This window comes from Pseudochaenichthys georgianus, chromosome 7 (assembly GCF_902827115.2).
Source record: "Pseudochaenichthys georgianus chromosome 7, fPseGeo1.2, whole genome shotgun sequence".
In the NCBI taxonomy this organism is placed as follows: domain Eukaryota; kingdom Metazoa; phylum Chordata; class Actinopteri; order Perciformes; family Channichthyidae; genus Pseudochaenichthys; species Pseudochaenichthys georgianus.
Genome location: NC_047509.1, coordinates 11,603,698 through 11,619,919, shown reverse-complemented (window position 1 = coordinate 11,619,919; position 16,222 = coordinate 11,603,698). Strand labels below are relative to the sequence as shown.

Below are 16,222 nucleotides of genomic sequence, written 5' to 3'. Positions count from 1 at the left end.
AAGCTAACCAGCTGCTGTTTAATATTAACTGTTGTGGTTGATATTACTCATATTATCTTGGCATCTGAATCTAAATAAGGAAACACTTTCATTTTTATTTTTTTTATGTCGTTAACTGTTCATTCTGGATTGTTGTCGTTTATGTGACTGCACTGTATCTCTCTTCCACCTGTCATGACAGTTAAAGGACAAAGCCAGCTATATTTATATATTTAACAGCAAATCCTATGAAAACACCTTTAATCTTTCTCTCAATATTTTCAGACTTCTCATGCTTGTCTGTGTCAGCTCACTTCTCAAAATGTACACCTCAAAATGTATTTGCTTGGGACTATTTTCTGTTGCGGACTGATACACATTCGCTCTAGTGATTTCCAGCAACAGGTCAATGTTTGTAGGCTCGTCTCAAAATGAAATAGAAATGCGGAGGAACATGATAATGAAGGGAAGCGACACCCAGTGCAACAGTGTATTTACGGATTTGACAGAACAATGGAGCTCGATGGCACATAGGCAAAGATATATCAGGTTTTGCCTGAACAGACAATACTTTACAGTAGAATGAACTTACTGTTTGATGTTTTCATGGGAATTGTTGAACATAAAATGGAGAATAACACTAGATTGTCTTCGTTCTGTCAGCGCTCTGGGGGTGGAGTCATGCTGTTGTTTATCAGCAGAACAGAAGGGAGATTAATGAAAGTGTTTCTTATCAAAGACCAGCAATAGTACGCATTTGGGTAAACCCTGTTTTTACCTAACAACCTCTCCCTTAACCACATCTCCCTATAGCCTATGCCTCAAACTAATGTCACCCCTTAAAACTATTACTAATTTTTGATAAAGCAAATATCCCATTGTGAACGTTAACCTTTAATGATTATTTTTCGCCCAAAAAGCATTCATGAACTAATTAAATGTTAAATGTGGGAGTGACGTGAGCTCTTTTTGCCCTCTCCTGGCCAAAATTATTAACTGCAGCTTAATATTTTGGCCTTGCCCAACTCCACAAAATGCAAAAGAAGAAAAAAGACTCAAACCACGTATCAAGTTTTTATGTTTATTATCATTGAAATGTTTATTGAAACACCTTGTGCTCCCAGTAAGGATCAAATAATAAAGGAGACTCAATGTAAAGCTTGCACAGCCGATCTGCAGTGAACAGATCTACTCTCAAAGTCTTGGATACAACATTTCCTTTGGATGTGCTGGTTCAGAACAAAAAAGCAGATGGTTTATGTAAAAATGAATATCATAGCAAATACCACAGTGAGGGGGGGAGTAATCATCCTGTCTTAAAAATGGATGACAAAATGAACACAGTTAATGGAACATAACAGGAGAGCGGTAATGAAAATAAAACAAAATAAAAAGTATTGTATCTGCAATCTTGATCACACATACACACTCACTTGCAAACACACTCATACGCACAGGCAGGCGCACTCACATGCACACACTCACTCTCACACACACACGCACACACAAACACAAACCCACAGATAAAATGTAGTGATTGAAAATATTAAAACCCTGGTAAAATCTAATGGTATCATACATCCACGTCTTGTGTCTGAAGTGCAGAAAACAAAATGAACCTAAAAAAAACTAAAATGGAGATAAATTCAGATGAATAATGAAAAGCATGCCCATCTTCACTGGTCTAACCCAACTTGAAACGACCACAAACCCTGTGTTGCCCTCTCTACCCTAACCAAAACCCATACCCCCACCCCTTAAGTCCAGCCTCATCTGCCCCATGCCCTCTTACCCTTCTTATATCATACCCACATCCCCGCCTCATCCTCCCCTCTGTCCTCCCCTCTGCCTCCCTAAACCTCTCCACCCAACTTCAGGGTTTCCACGCTCCTCTGAGCCGCAGATGAAAGCTCGTCTGAGAGGAGGAAGCAGGGGGGGGGGGGAGAAGACGAGGCGGCTGCTGGTTCAGGCTCTGGTCACCATTTATGAAAAACACAATGTCCAGTTGAGAATACAGAGTGAGGACTGGGGGGTAGAGGAGTCTTGTTGTGTGTTGAGGTTGAAAGGTTGTGAACCTGTTTGTAGTTTTTTTTTACAGTGGCTCTGGAAAATAAATGTGTTAGTCTAGATGTGAGTATTTGGGTTAGTCTAGTGCGATGTTGTGTGAAGGCATGGGGCGTTGGCGGAGGTGGGGTTCGCGTAGCTCAGGGCCTTGTCCCTCATCCCTCGGCCCCAATGGGGGGGCAGGGGCCGGTTTATAGGGCTTGCGTCTTGAGCTCGATGGGCTCCCCGCGGGGGTCCTGCTGGGTCTCGCTCTCTGGGGGCCGGCTGCCCTTCAGTGTGGCGAGGCGCTCAGAAAGACCCCTCATGCGGGGGAACAGCATGAAATCGTACAGAAGAGCGCCCATTGCACCTCCTATCATGGGGCCCACCCAGTACACCTGCAGGCAGACAACAGCAGCTTTAGGTTAGATAATGCTCTTTCATTTCTATGGATAGATATTCATCCCAAATTGGGAAATGCATTTGTTACGGCAGCGTATGTTGAAATATATTTATAGCAATTTGACCTAACATTTATTAATTAAATATATTACGTTCTCAGATTCATAGTGCATGCAGGTCTTACCCAGTGGTTGACAAAGTTCCTGAAGAGCACAGCAGGGGCGAAGGACCTGGCAGGGTTCATCCCAGCACCGGTGTAGTACATCTACAACACAAGACACTTGTTGCTGCATCTGTGTTTTAAAATACTTCATTGTTATTTGATATTTATGTTTCCATGCGTCTCACCCCCATCAGATGTCCGATGGTGACGGAGAAGCCGATGGATAGGGCAGCAGATCCCATGCGTCCGTTTCTCCTCTCATCGGTCACGGCGAAGATGCACACCACGAGCTGCATGGTGAGGAAAACCTCCACAGTGGTGCCCATTCCCAGACTGATGCCCGGCTGCAGCTGGAGATACAACAGGTGGATGAAAATATGATTACATAAGTCAATGACATCTCAGAGTTTCAGAGCTGTACTGGAAATAATAAATAAATACTACTGAATTTGTATTTTATTTACAATGAGCTACTGGAACACATTTTTCGGTAGTTCTTTATATTTTAGACCATGGCTTCAAAGGTTTGTTTTACTGATAAGATACCTCACAAATGATAACATCCTTAACTTTAAAATGTATGCCATGCAATGCATAGTTGAAATCAGCCTACCCAGAGATCATTTCTGGACTTGTTTTCTGAAACATCTCTGTTGGTTTCTTACCGTGTTCATTGCCATGTTTCCTCTCATGTTTGCGGGTGTGACACCGTACAGCACGGCGGCCCCAGCTACAGCACCCAGGCACTGGGCGGCCATGTAGAAAATTGCGCGGAAAAGAGACAACTGTGAGCCAATCAGGTAGGCGAAGGTGACAGCAGGGTTAATGTGGCCGCCGCTGATGTGGCCGATGGACTGGATGAGGGTGGCAGCTGCCAGCCCGAAGCACAGGGCCACATGCAGGACGTGATGAGGCCCGGTGGTCCAGCGCAGGGCGGCACCCATGCCGAAAAACACGAAAAACATGGTCCCGAAGAACTCGGCGAAAACCGCCCGCCAAAAATTAATTGACCTGAACTCCCACATGGTGACTGTTCAGCAGAGGCTCTCCACCAGATGAAGGTTCTTTAAAAATAAATCTAGAAAAGGTAGATCTGTACCTTTTAAGTCTTCGGCAAGCGCCAAAAATAACAAAAAAGGATCTCCCTTTTTTTTGTAGTCTGACCAAAAACACTCAGAACGTCAACAGACGAATCCACTCAAAGGATCTTTACCAAACCGTGAACCGGGTTGGTAAAGTCAACTCAGCTGCGTTCGCCACCTCTGTCCACTTGTCGAAAAGACATAGGTGTGAGATGATGTGGAAGTGTGGGTGGAGGTCTCAGGTGGGATGAGTTGTCAAGAGACAGTGGGCATCAATGCTAAAGGGGGTTTTCTAAAGTAGAGACGGGGATAGACAGTGTCCGGTGGACGTTTTAGACTCTCTGACGGAGTGGAGAGGGCCAGACAGGGGCTTTATAATACCCCCCCAGGGGCCCCAGGTGACGCCATAATCCCCCTGTACGGCCAAGGGCGGGGGGCTGCAGTGCTGGACATCCTAAATCAAACAAACTTAACCCCTCTGTCGCCCCCCTATAACAGAGCAAGGCCAAAAGAGAGGTAACCCAGAAAAAAACACAGATAAATCGAGATGAGTGGAAATCAATAAAAGATATCTAGTGGGAGGTGAGAGTTTTAGGATAAAGGGACGACTCTGAGTATTTGTATCTTAAATTCAGCGTGAAACTTTGAGAGGGGGTCAGCTAGAGCCAAGAAAATAATGTTTTATTGGGGCGTATGTCATCTGTTGACATATCATAACTGTCATTTTCAGTGGTCACAAATGCTGATAGACATGGACAGACAACAAAAACATGCGTGCACAAAGACACACACATGCACACACACACATAGACATATACACAAGTACACATAATAGTTGGGGCCCCGGACGGATGTGCCCAAAGCGCTGAACTGACCCATACACTGAAACGCCTGACCCTGTGAAACCTTTGTCTTTAACCGCATGTATGCTACGTATAGACGGAAGAAGACAAAAATACATTAGCTAAATAAGTATTGTCTTAAATATGCAAAGTGATAATGTTTATTGTCTCTTTTTATTGTTCTGGAGAAAATTACACCACTAAGCACTGCCGATGATAACAGGTTGTCTTTACGAGGCAGCAGTTGGAGCAGAGGCCTGTGGTTATGCACTCTTAGACGTGAACTTGAGTTTGCCTCAGAGCTGTCACCGCTCTACAGCTAATAGCAGTGTTGTGGAGACAGCAGAAGGTGATGATGACGTGGAAAAAACACAAATCAACAAACAAAAAGCAACAAAACAACAATTATTGTCCCAACACTGCTTGTGATTGTGTCTTCTGGTGTGACCGGGGCTTCTAGGAGGTGCTCGGCAGTGGGGTTCATTATGTGACCGTGTGTGTTTGTATATCTGTGTGTGTATGTGTGTATATGTCTGTGTGTGTTTGTATATCTGTGTGTGTGTGTGTGTTTGTATATGTCTGTGTGTGTTTGTATATTTGTGTGTGTGTGTTGCAGGACAAGTAAAGGGAGTGTGGGGGGGGCGGCGGGTCGCAGCACTGGGGCATCACGCTGACCAGTCAAGAGCCATCACTGTTGGGGGGGGAGGGGGTGAGAGCGAGGGGGACGATGAATGCACAATGCTGAGCTTGCCTTTTTGACTCCCTTTTATACATGTTAGAAAGAACACACACAAAGCAAAATGCTGGCGGCACTGTGGCAGTTATAGCCATTGTGCACATTGTGTTCGTGTTTGTGTGTGTGTGTGTGTGTGTGTGTGTGTGTGTGTGTGTGTGTGTGTGTGTGTGTGTGTGTGTGTGTGTGTGTGTGTGTGTGTGTGTGTGTGTGTGTGTGTGTGTGTGTGTGTGTGTGTGTGTGTGGGTGTGTGTGTGTGTGTGTGTGTGGGGGGGGGAGGGGGGGTGGGGGGGGGGGGTGTGGTGGGGGGGGGTGTCTGTCAGGGGTCTGTCTGTGTGTTTCTTCCTCTTCACCCCCTCTGTGACACTGCTTGCTACCGTTGTTTTTATTTATCTCGATTTCTGGCTATACATCCAATAAAAATATATACTCTTACTCATATTCTTTTTTAAGGTTTACATACTTGACATATTTGTTGGTAAGAAACAGACAAATATTGCTAAAACTCAGACAAAGTGAACCATCTTCCTGTGCATGGCTAACACAGTGTGTGGGCTAACTGACCCATTCAATTACATGCAAAACATATTTTAACACAAACAGCTGAGACCACAAACACACCCATAGGTTTCATAAAAGCAAAAGGTATTATTTCTCTCTCACACACACTTACACACACAACAACACACACACTTCAGATTACAAAGCTTATTTCCACTGAAGGTGTCCTTTCTTTGGAGCCATTACAGAGGTATGAAGACCCATTCAATTGTGAATAGGACCCCTTATACGCTATAACAGGCACGAACATGACAGACATGTTGGAGAATCATTGAACCCACAATGCAGTGCAAGGACCTCTTTAGCATTTCAAAGCATTCACAGCTGCGGGATGAAACTAAAAATTGCAAACATAAGAGTGTTTTTCTGCTGGGTTTTAATGAGTCTCCATTATATATTTTAATGATGTGCAAATTTGAAAGTAACAATATTGAATTTCGCAAAATATTGCCTGCACCTCTTCATGCAGCAATGACAGCCAACCAGGACCTCAGAGGACGCATTTAGACCCTTTAAATGCAGCTTTGTCTCAAAACAAAAGCAGCAGGGAAAGATGAGTTTTATCCAGAAAGTGTCGCCTGCAGAATATACCGGTAATGCTTCAGGCGAGACAATGAAAGGATAGCACTCTATAATGTGTCAGGTGAACTCAGTGACGGTTTCAAAGCATCCTTCCCTTTGTTGCCCTTCTTATTACCACCTAAACAACATGCAATGTTTACACTTACCGACAGCACAGTTAAAGCATACAAAATAAAAAGGATACCTGCAGGGACAAGATGCTTTGCAAAAATACTAACTTCAAATCGTGCCAAATAATTGACATTTAACTTCATGATCAATAAAATATACCAACCAAATATTCTCTAGGGTTTATGGTACTTAGTTTACCATAACCATTAGCTATTGTTTATTTGTTTGTTCTTATTTTTTCATTAAATAGTTTGCAGAATGTATTACTCTTCTCTACTTATGTCTATTATTATACTACATATTATCATCATCCCTAAAAATGTAAAAGTGGCCGTACTTCAGCAGAACGGCACATTTTATATTTCCGTTGATAACATGATACTGCATGTTTGACAACGTTTTCAGGTTATGATCCCTTTGGTGAACTATTTTTATGTTGTGCTACCTTCTAATCTACTATTTTGTAAATGTAATCAATAATTTCTTACTCAACAACATTTGTCCTGGCCTCCTAGCCACTTTTTTTCGACAGTCAACTCGTAAAATATGGCTGTTTCTGAGTAATATTGTTTTGTCAAAATATTGGCTTCATCTCTTTATAGCAATATCTAAAGCAGAGCCTGCGACCCTTAAAACACGAAGAAATAGCTTTTTTCACCAGTTGCAAATCACGTTTTGGACAGTACATTGATGTAAATCAATCAGTAATGTCTCACTCTACAGACAACACATATTCGCCTGTTCTGGTTATAGATATATTTACATTTAAAGATTCCAGTTTCTAAAATGTATTAATTGTAATTGTAAACTAAATATCATTGATAACCCAACAGAACCTAAGGATTTGGAAATAACGATGGACATTTTTAGAATAAAATATGAATTGATTAACATGATAATGCATTTCGGGGTGTAATGGTTTTCCACATGAACCATTTGAAAGAAATCCGGAGATCAACAAAAGTCAATGTTAAAATTAAAAGACAATTGAATTTGCTCTTGACCCATATATTACTTTAATTAAAGTAATATGTTTACTATTTCTTCATTTCATTCATAAAGTGCTTTAAAACGTTTTAACTGGAATATTAAATGATTGCCCCAACACTAACTTCATCAGATATAGTTTTGGTTATTGTTTTAAAAAAATGGTGTGTGTGGTGTGTGTGTGTGCGTGCGTGTGTGTGTGTGTGTGTGTGTGTGTGTTTGTGTGTGTGTGTGTGTGTGTGTGTGTGTGTGTGTGTGTGTGTGTGTGTGTGTGTGTGTGTGTGTGTGTGTGTGTGTGTGTGTGTGTGTGTGTGTGTGTGTGTGTGTGTGTGTGTGTGTGTGTGTGTGTGTGTGTGTGTGTGTGTGTGTGTGTGTGTGTGTGTGTTTCTTCATGCTTGTGTTCTCAGTTGTTGGCCTGTTTGGCTCTGATGGCGTTCTGTGTGACTGTGGACAGAGACGATCCCGTGATGCTGGCCGCCTCAACAATCTCGATGTCCTTACAGATCAGACATGCCATAAACTTCTGGCGAGAGGCGCTGCGTGCAAAGAAGAACTCATGGGACACTCCGGCCAGTATGGAGCCCATCACCGGGCCAAGCCAATAAACCTGCATGTGGGAAAAACAGAAAAAATACATTATAATAGAATTTCTACAGAGACGGGGGGAAAGTTCCACTTTTATCTTGAAGATGAATAAATGAGCATATCAGCTGAGTAATGTTTCGACTTATCAAGTGTTGGAACAATATACAGGCTGCTTATTTATTTTAAATACAACAATTATTAGCAGCTTCGTTTTATGAAAGTATCAAAAAATCTATTTTTATGGCATACTGTACTAAGATTTTTTTTTATGACAACATGAATGTTTACATGCATACAAGCATGTCGATTCTGAAGCTCTCACTCACCCAGTGGTTTTCCCATAGACCCATGATGATGGCTGGACCCAGAGCGCGTGCAGGGTTCATACTGGCACCGGAGAATCGCCCCTGACAGCAAAACAGCACAAATTAAGTCAAGAGTTATTTAAGTGCATCTCAAGGAAACTACAGAGGTCTGACAAAAGGTAGCTTCTGTTAGACAATTGTGTTTAGTATTCATGTAATTTCACAATATGAAACAACATTAAAGATTATATATTGTAAAGATCGTTAAGAATGTTAATCAACATTTCAAGTAAAAACTGTTCAAATAAAAGAGATTCTCTTGCTTTAATGAAAGTGGTTAAGTCCAGATAAGGTTTAGGTTCAGGTTATTTATTTGTACCCGTAGGTAGATTCTGTTTGCAGAGAAAAAGACAAGGGTTCCATCCTGACACTAAAAACAAACACAAACAACAGACACATCTCTAATAAAAGGACTAGTAAAAGTACAAGTATACCCTGCTCAACCAAATCTCAAAATATTTAAAAAAACATTTTAAGAAGGAAAACACTAGATAAGATAGATAGATAACCTATAATGTTTTGCTGTTGTTCATTACAAAGTAAGAACGTTCTGTTAACTTGTGTTTTTTATTGTTTTGTGGAACAATTTCTTAATTTATACACATTTTGAATAAAGTTAATGTATTGCTAATTATTCTGCATTAAGCTTGTCTTACCGCCATTAACACTCCAGCAGTGTGGGCTAATCCTATGGCGAGGTTTCCTGGTTCTGTCATTTCCCTCCGTCGCTGATCCTCCACTGAGAACACAGTGAACACCATCTGGAAGGTGCACAACACCTCCATGCCCAGAGCCTGGGCTGCATTCAGCTCTATGGGAACCTGAGGGAGGTCAAACAGGAAGGGAAGAATGAAAAGTCAGGAATATGCGGAAAATATGTAATGAAATTCTTTAAAAGGTAGCCAATTTATAATCTGTGGACTGACCCTGTTGACGAAGATCTCTGCAGTGGATTTGACTGGCAGGGCCAGGTAGAGGGCCCCGGCTCCTAAAGTGGCCCCCAAACACTGTGCAGCGATATAAACAACGGCCCTGAGAACATCCAGCCTGCGAGTGGCCAACAGAGCCAGAGTCACTGCAGGGTTCACCTGATCAGAGAAAACAAACACTTATAAGCCAACAGCAGCCAGGGGTGGAAAATAAATGTACTCAGGTACTTTATGATGCTTTTTACATCAATTGAACTACATTTCTGTAAAGCCGTTGTGTCCTTGGGCAAGACACTTCACCTGAACTTGCTCCTGTGGGTATTGTCCACAGTGACCATTGCATGTATAAAAAAATAAATATATGTGTAATGTGTATCTGTAAAGCGCTTTGAGCACTGGAAAAGCGCTATAATAAATGCAAGGAATTATTATTATTATTATTATTTCAGAGGGAAAATATTGTGCTTTTAGATGTACTTTTATACATTTTTACACAAGGAAAAGACTACATATTACAAGATTGTAAAATACAGAATAAAAGGTGTCTCTAGTTGTGGCCCCTGAGTGCTCCCACCATAAACTGATTTCCCCTCGAACTTCTCAGATGGTTTCATTAAACCACGATTTCAATCTCAAAGAAGTCAAAGTATCCACGGTGTTGTTGTTTTTTCACGCAAAGAATAAAGAAAGAAACCAAGAATATGACAGATTAATGTTGCAGAACTTTGTTTAAATGTAATTCTTGTTGCAATTTATCTTGTGACCCTTCGGGGCGGCCCAGCCACTAGACTGGTATACAAAATGTAAAATGCTACAACATTAACAAACTTATATCGTCATACATGGTAGGTCTCTAACATGAGTCGTAATGAGCGCGCTTGTACTCTAGATAATGTTGCTGTACTAAATTGTTGTTGATATTAAAGTGTTTTTTTTTTACACAGTCCCAGTGCTTTAACTTGAGTAAAGGATCTGAGTCAAACTGCTGTGTCACCTACAGCAGAGAAAATCTATCAGAGGAAGAAAAACACAATTTAAAATGTTTGAGACGTTCACCTGTGCCCCGCTTATTTCTCCAAAACAGTGTGACACCGCAATAATTGACACCCCTATTGCCACTGCTGGGTACAGGGTTCCCGTGGAGGCCTCTCCCGGGCCCGGCACAGAGGCCCCCAGCACAGTGCTCACTACGATCATGGTGCCGAGCAGCTCAGCAAGGATGGCGAACCAGAACTGCCGACTTAGTAGCTCCATGGAGAAAGGAGACATAAACAAAGGTGGCCTATATTTAGATCACCAAATGTATTTTTTCAAACTCTGACCAGAGCTTGGATTTATGATAAAAAACTAATCGAAATATCACAAATTTGTTTGAATCTACTTTATAAGACATACCTTCTACTGCTATAAAAGTGTAAGAAATGTCAAAGTGTTTAAAAAGAAAATCAAGAGAATCATAAACATTCCTTATACTATCATTATATCTAACAAAATAAGTCAACTCCTTGTCAGTATTTCAACTCCGGTACAAGTCGTCTACAAAAATGGTTTGAAATGCGTCACATTTACCGAAATATAACACATCCTAATATTCTGGCCTATAAGAAAGTCCTGGGAAAATTTAAAGTGCATTGAAATGGGAATACATAAAGGACTGCAACTAATTGTTTAAAGCAATGTTTTTTAGCTTATACAGTAGCTGCGTATTTGATTAAGGCTTCTGCCAAATCAAGGAGTATTTTGCAACACAGACAAGTATATAAAATGCTTACCTCACGCCACATCATTTCAAACCCAAAAAGTATGTATTTTTCTGTGTATGTCCGTCTGTTTGTGTGCTCGTCCTTCTGCCTGTGTGTAGCTGTCAGGGTCTGAGGGCTTCACAGTCTAAATCCCTCATTAACGTGTAGAGTCTGAGAGGTCCTTTGAAGAGGGTAGCCTCCCCTCTCTCTCTCAGTCTCTCTCTCCTCACCCTCTCCTTACCCCACACCAATCAAGTCTTCCTGTGCACACACACAAGGTTGCATGTATATAACACCCTAACTCTCCCAAAGCACCCCATTCTGCTGACCTTGAGCAATTTATACATCATCCAAAGACCTGAAGTGTGATGTCCTTTAACCCTCCTTTTTCATCTCTGTCCACTTAATACCTGTGATGTATTTCTCCGGTCACCATGGGGATAAACTCTTTCATGATGCTGTTGCCATAGAGACTTATTATGATGCTGCATCAGTGCATGCTTTTAATTTCACTCTTTGATATCAGATAAATGCGCACCTTGTGAAGACGTTTGCTTTTACTCACAGAATTCCCCTGTTTGAGTTCAAACTGATAACAGGCACCTCTATGATGTGGGCAAGCAACAAGTCGCAGCTGCTTTTTAACATCTGGATATCGTTGTTTTAATTGCAGTATTTTTACACCATTTAATTTAATTTATTATTTATTTTGTTGAGCACCATATACTGAGTATTAAAATAACTGGCAACAGGAACTTCCACACACAACCTTCGTGTAGTCATCAGAGCACAACAGTTTTAAACAATGTTATTGTACATGAACAAAATAATCGCCAAACATCATTTAAGCCCTAAGAGATTTAGAGTTTTCATAAGGGTTTTCCACAATTAAAAGGAGAGAGATTTATCCCCAACCCACTTGATCATAATAGCAATAAAAGCCAACATAGATATAACTTTAAATAAAAAATGTGTGTATCTTACAAACAAAGCAGACAGAATAGTTAAAACCTACAACTTACTGACTGGTCTTTCTGACCATAATCTTGTTCTTTTTGCCAGGAAACTCACAAAAAAAAGGTTCATGGTCACACCTAAAACCCCTGCCTTCGGTTCTCGCTTCATCCCCGAAAACCTGCAACAACGTTTTATGGAGGCATTGAAAATGATTGATTGGGGGGACACTCTCTCATCTGAAGACATAGGTGAAAACAGTAATCTAAAAACGATGCAATGTCTTTCTTTTCAAGGGATAGGGATAGGAAGGAACATCATCTTCCCTGGCTGAATCTACAATGCAGGAATCTCATGAAATCTAGAGACCAACTATTAAAGCTATGAAATCCGGACTATCCACTGACAGACAGAAATGCACTCATGCTCGTAACAAGGTAACACAAACAATAAGACAGGCCAAAGCAAACTTTTTCATCAATATAATTGAAGGTGCGAAAGGTAACAGTAAAAACGTTTGGCAAATCCTAAATAGACTATTAGGTAAACATAAGAAACAGGAAAATAATGCTCTACAATTAATAATCAATGATGCCCTGATAAAAGACCCTGCCGTGTTTGCCAGCTCACTCAATGAGTATTTCTTAAATAGTGCTTTGGACATTGCAAGGCTCTTCCCGCCATCTGAGGTCTCACCTAGCCCAACTGTGGATACACACCCCATTTTTGACCTGGAGGAAATCACAGAGGTTGAGGTAAAAAATATAATCGTAGGGTTAAGAGGTTCTAAGGCTAGGGATGCAAATGATTTAGACACCAACTTTACAAAGACATATCGACGGTCTAATATAACCAATTAGTATGCTAGTGAATCAATCTATCAGCACGAGGGAAGTTCCATCATCCTGGAAGGTGGCCACGGTGACACCGATTTTTAAATCTGGGGATAAGGCAATAATGTCTAATTACAGACCAATCAGCATCCTCCCCTGTGTCTCTAAGATAGCTGAGAAATGGGTGTCAAAACTAATCACCAAACATTTAGGCAAAGGTTTTGTGGAACAATTTCTTAATTTATACACATTTTGAATTTGAGTTAATGTATTGCTAATTATTCTGCATTAAGCTTTTTTTCCACCCAATGCATTTTGGTTTCCGTGCTCACTCCGCTGAGACAGCTAACTGTGTCTTTGTGGAAAAGTTTAAATGTATGTTGGACACGAGCCCATATGTAGCTGCTGTCTTCCTTGATCTCAGGAAGGCATTTGACACCAAGTGCCCCTTACAAAGCTGACTTATTTCAATTTTTCGGCAGATTCAATACATCGGTTTAAGTCTTACTTATCGAACAGAAAACAGTGTGTTTTGGTCCACGGTGCCAAATCCCCCTACCTTGTCAACCCTGTTGGGGTTCCACAAGGTTCTATTCTTGGACCATTAATGTTTTCTCTGTACATTAATGACTTGCCTAATGTACGTTCTGAGTTGAATGTGCAAATGTATGCCGATGATGCGGTCACCTTTGTACACGGAAAAAAAAATGAAATAATCTCATCCTGTCTCTCAAATGCATTGGACAAGGTTCAACACTGGCTGAACAACATTTGTTTACAGTTAAATGTAAAAAAGACAGTATGCATGATGTTCAGTAAACCACCAGTCAAAATCGAAGGATCCAACGTGTTTTTAAACGGAGCAGAGATAGAACTAGTCTCCCACTTCAAGTATCTTGGAGTCATACTGGACTCGAACTTGACTTTTAAGAAACATATTAAGAAAGTATCCAATACCGTTCAATTAAACTTGCAAAATGTTAAACAAATTAGACCTTTCTTAACTGTCAATGCTGCAACGTCATTCCTCCACTGCATGATTCTATCCCACATTGAATACTGTTTTACAAACTGGTCGTTTGCTTGAGCCACAAACCTGAAACCCATAGAACAGCTGTACAAGAGAGCTATCAAGGTGTTTGACAGAAAGCCATATTCATACCACCACTGTACCATCCTTGAAAAACACAATTTCTTGAGCTTTGACCATTTTAAGTCTTTTAAAAGTATGTGCTTTTTTAATAAATGTTTACATGGACCCCCCCCCCCCTTAGGGGAATCCATTCACAAAAAACACACTGGACGATGCACTAGGTCAGAAACCAGAGGAGACTGTGAAGTCCACCGCAGACTGACCACTTTTGGACAAAATGTCCTTTCCATTAAAGGCAGCTCATTGTGGAATAGCCTCCCAACTGAGATACGGGATTGTCCCACTCTCAATAGTTTTAAAGGTCAACTCAAAGAATGGTCGAGAAACAAACAGACGTGCAATCACCTCTAAATGCACTTAAATACAGGGGAATCTCCTCTTGCACTTTAGGTAGCTCTTGTATCTTCTCTTGCACTTTATATATGATAGCTGCTGTATTGTACTGCCATGTGGTAAATACTTGTGTATGCTGCTCTTGCTCTTTTTGCATATCATGTATTTTGTTTTTGCTATGTTTGTAAAAGTTCATTTTCTTAAATATTTTATGTGAGGGACTGCGGATGGAAATGAGCTAAATCTGGCACTGTTACGCTTGGTACATTTGAATGTTTTAAGTGTTCATTATTGTGCATTGTCCCCGCCAAATAAACGATTAAATAAATAAAGAATCCAGAAAATTTCAAAGTTGTCATAAAGTGGGCTGGGGAGCAGATGAGGCCCTATAGTGGTTACTTTTGATCAAATTGCTGAGAATAATCGAACAAATATTCACTCCTTAAGACCAGGTACTAGACGCTTCCGTAAGTATTTTCCACTTGAGACCATTTGGAGAAGCTCCTGTTGTACATTTACCATAATTATATAGAGATATGTTGACATTGTGTACAATAATATATGGTCTGCAGCACAATAGGAGCCGGTGACATGATGTGGAGATGCTTGGAGATTGATCTGATTCCTCTGTCCTTACGGGCATCAGGGACCCTCACTCTGTCAGGCAGAGTCCAGAATGAACTGGTTGGTTGTGGGGGGGGGGTGCCCCATTATGCCGTGGATTACCCCCTCCTCTCCACGGCAACTGTTAAACTGTTATCCCCCCTTTTGTGGGGCTAAGCCTGACTGTGTAGAGTGGGGCGGGGGGCGCGGGTGGGATGTGCACACTGGAACCCGCTGGCGTGGGGAGTTTTCAGCCCCCACCGCCCAGAGTGCTGACACTGACATAATCTCACACACACACACACACACACACAAAGTGCCAGCTCAGGGATTTGAATGAGCGATAGAGGGCAACGAGAGGGAGAGAAGAATTTAAACACACTATATATGTTTTCTATATCTATCTTTTTATCCCTGTACATTTGTTTTGATATACTGTGTACAAGTGTTAAAATAAAGTGTGTGAATGTGTTGTTCCTGAATCCTGTATAGCAGCTGGGGGTGATGGCAGGAGGTTCCCAGCAACATGTGCCTCAGACAGGACCCTCCACGGAGATGCAGAGTCCCGCCCAAACACTTCAGCACTTTTCCATCATGGTTAAAGGGTGATATATTACATGTGGCTGTGCTTATGTTGCTACATTAGATATGTTGTAAAAGAGTCACCTTTTCATGAGTATGCTGGTCAACATACTATACTTTGTTGTTTGTTAGACATATACCAAGAGTTATTTTGGTATAGTATGTAAAAGAAACTCATGGTATAGTTAGTTTTTTTGACATACTATACCAAGAGTTTTTTTGACATACTATATCATGCCTTTTTTTACATATTTGTATACAAACATGACTTTTTAGTCATGTACGATACTATTCCTTTATTTTAACTTTAGTATGAATTTTTAACCTGCTCTATTTAAATGTTTCCATTTGACTTTTTTGACATAATATACCATGACTTTATTCAACATGCTAAACTGTGACTTGTTTCAACATGCTGTACTATACCTTTTTTGACATATTGTAATACAATCTTGTTTGATGTTATAACTTTTTTTCAACATGCTATGCTATGACTTTTTAGTCATGTACGATACCATGCCTTTGTTTCAGACATACTATACTATTCCTTTATTTGAACTATAGTATGAATTTTGTACCTGCTGTAAAAATTTGACTTTTTTCAACATATTATACTAGAACTTTTTACGACATACTTTTCCATGACGTACATTCAACA

At 40.8% G+C, this 16,222-nt stretch overlaps 2 protein-coding genes across 2 annotated transcripts; both read right to left on the bottom strand.

Moving 5' to 3' along the window:
* Positions 1-2,178: 2,178 nt before the first annotated feature.
* On the bottom strand, positions 2,179-3,612 carry mipb (major intrinsic protein of lens fiber b). Its single transcript, XM_034087100.1, has 4 exons — positions 3,253-3,612; positions 2,773-2,937; positions 2,609-2,689; positions 2,179-2,420 (listed from the first exon to the last, which is right to left on the bottom strand). Exons 1-4 carry the CDS (start codon positions 3,610-3,612, stop codon positions 2,235-2,237), a joined length of 792 nt encoding a protein of 263 aa, XP_033942991.1. The 3' UTR covers positions 2,179-2,234.
* A 4,276-nt stretch (positions 3,613-7,888) lies between these two features.
* On the bottom strand, positions 7,889-11,216 carry LOC117449422 (aquaporin-4). The gene is made up of 6 exons (XM_034087099.2): positions 11,137-11,216; positions 10,421-10,612; positions 9,362-9,523; positions 9,092-9,256; positions 8,397-8,477; positions 7,889-8,092 (listed from the first exon to the last, which is right to left on the bottom strand). Exons 1-6 carry the CDS (start codon positions 11,149-11,151, stop codon positions 7,889-7,891), a joined length of 819 nt encoding a protein of 272 aa, XP_033942990.1. The 5' UTR covers positions 11,152-11,216.
* Between the last annotated feature and the right edge of the window lie 5,006 nt (positions 11,217-16,222).

Bases quoted from the DNA above. Each gene is read 5' to 3' on its own strand.
- LOC117449422 (XM_034087099.2), bottom strand. The intron at 9,257-9,361 runs GTCAGTCCACAG...GACCTCCCTCAG, and splicing joins CAGAGATCTTCGTCAACAGG to GTTCCCATAGAGCTGAATGC. The intron at 8,093-8,396 runs GTGAGTGAGAGC...TCCCACATGCAG, and splicing joins GTCTATGGGAAAACCACTGG to GTTTATTGGCTTGGCCCGGT.
- mipb (XM_034087100.1), bottom strand. From the start codon at position 3,612: ATGTGGGAGTTCAGGTCAATTAATTTTTGGCGGGCGGTTTTCGCCGAG. The intron at 2,690-2,772 runs GTGAGACGCATG...CTTGTGTTGTAG, and splicing joins CCATCGGACATCTGATGGGG to ATGTACTACACCGGTGCTGG. The intron at 2,421-2,608 runs GTAAGACCTGCA...GTCTGCCTGCAG, and splicing joins GGAACTTTGTCAACCACTGG to GTGTACTGGGTGGGCCCCAT.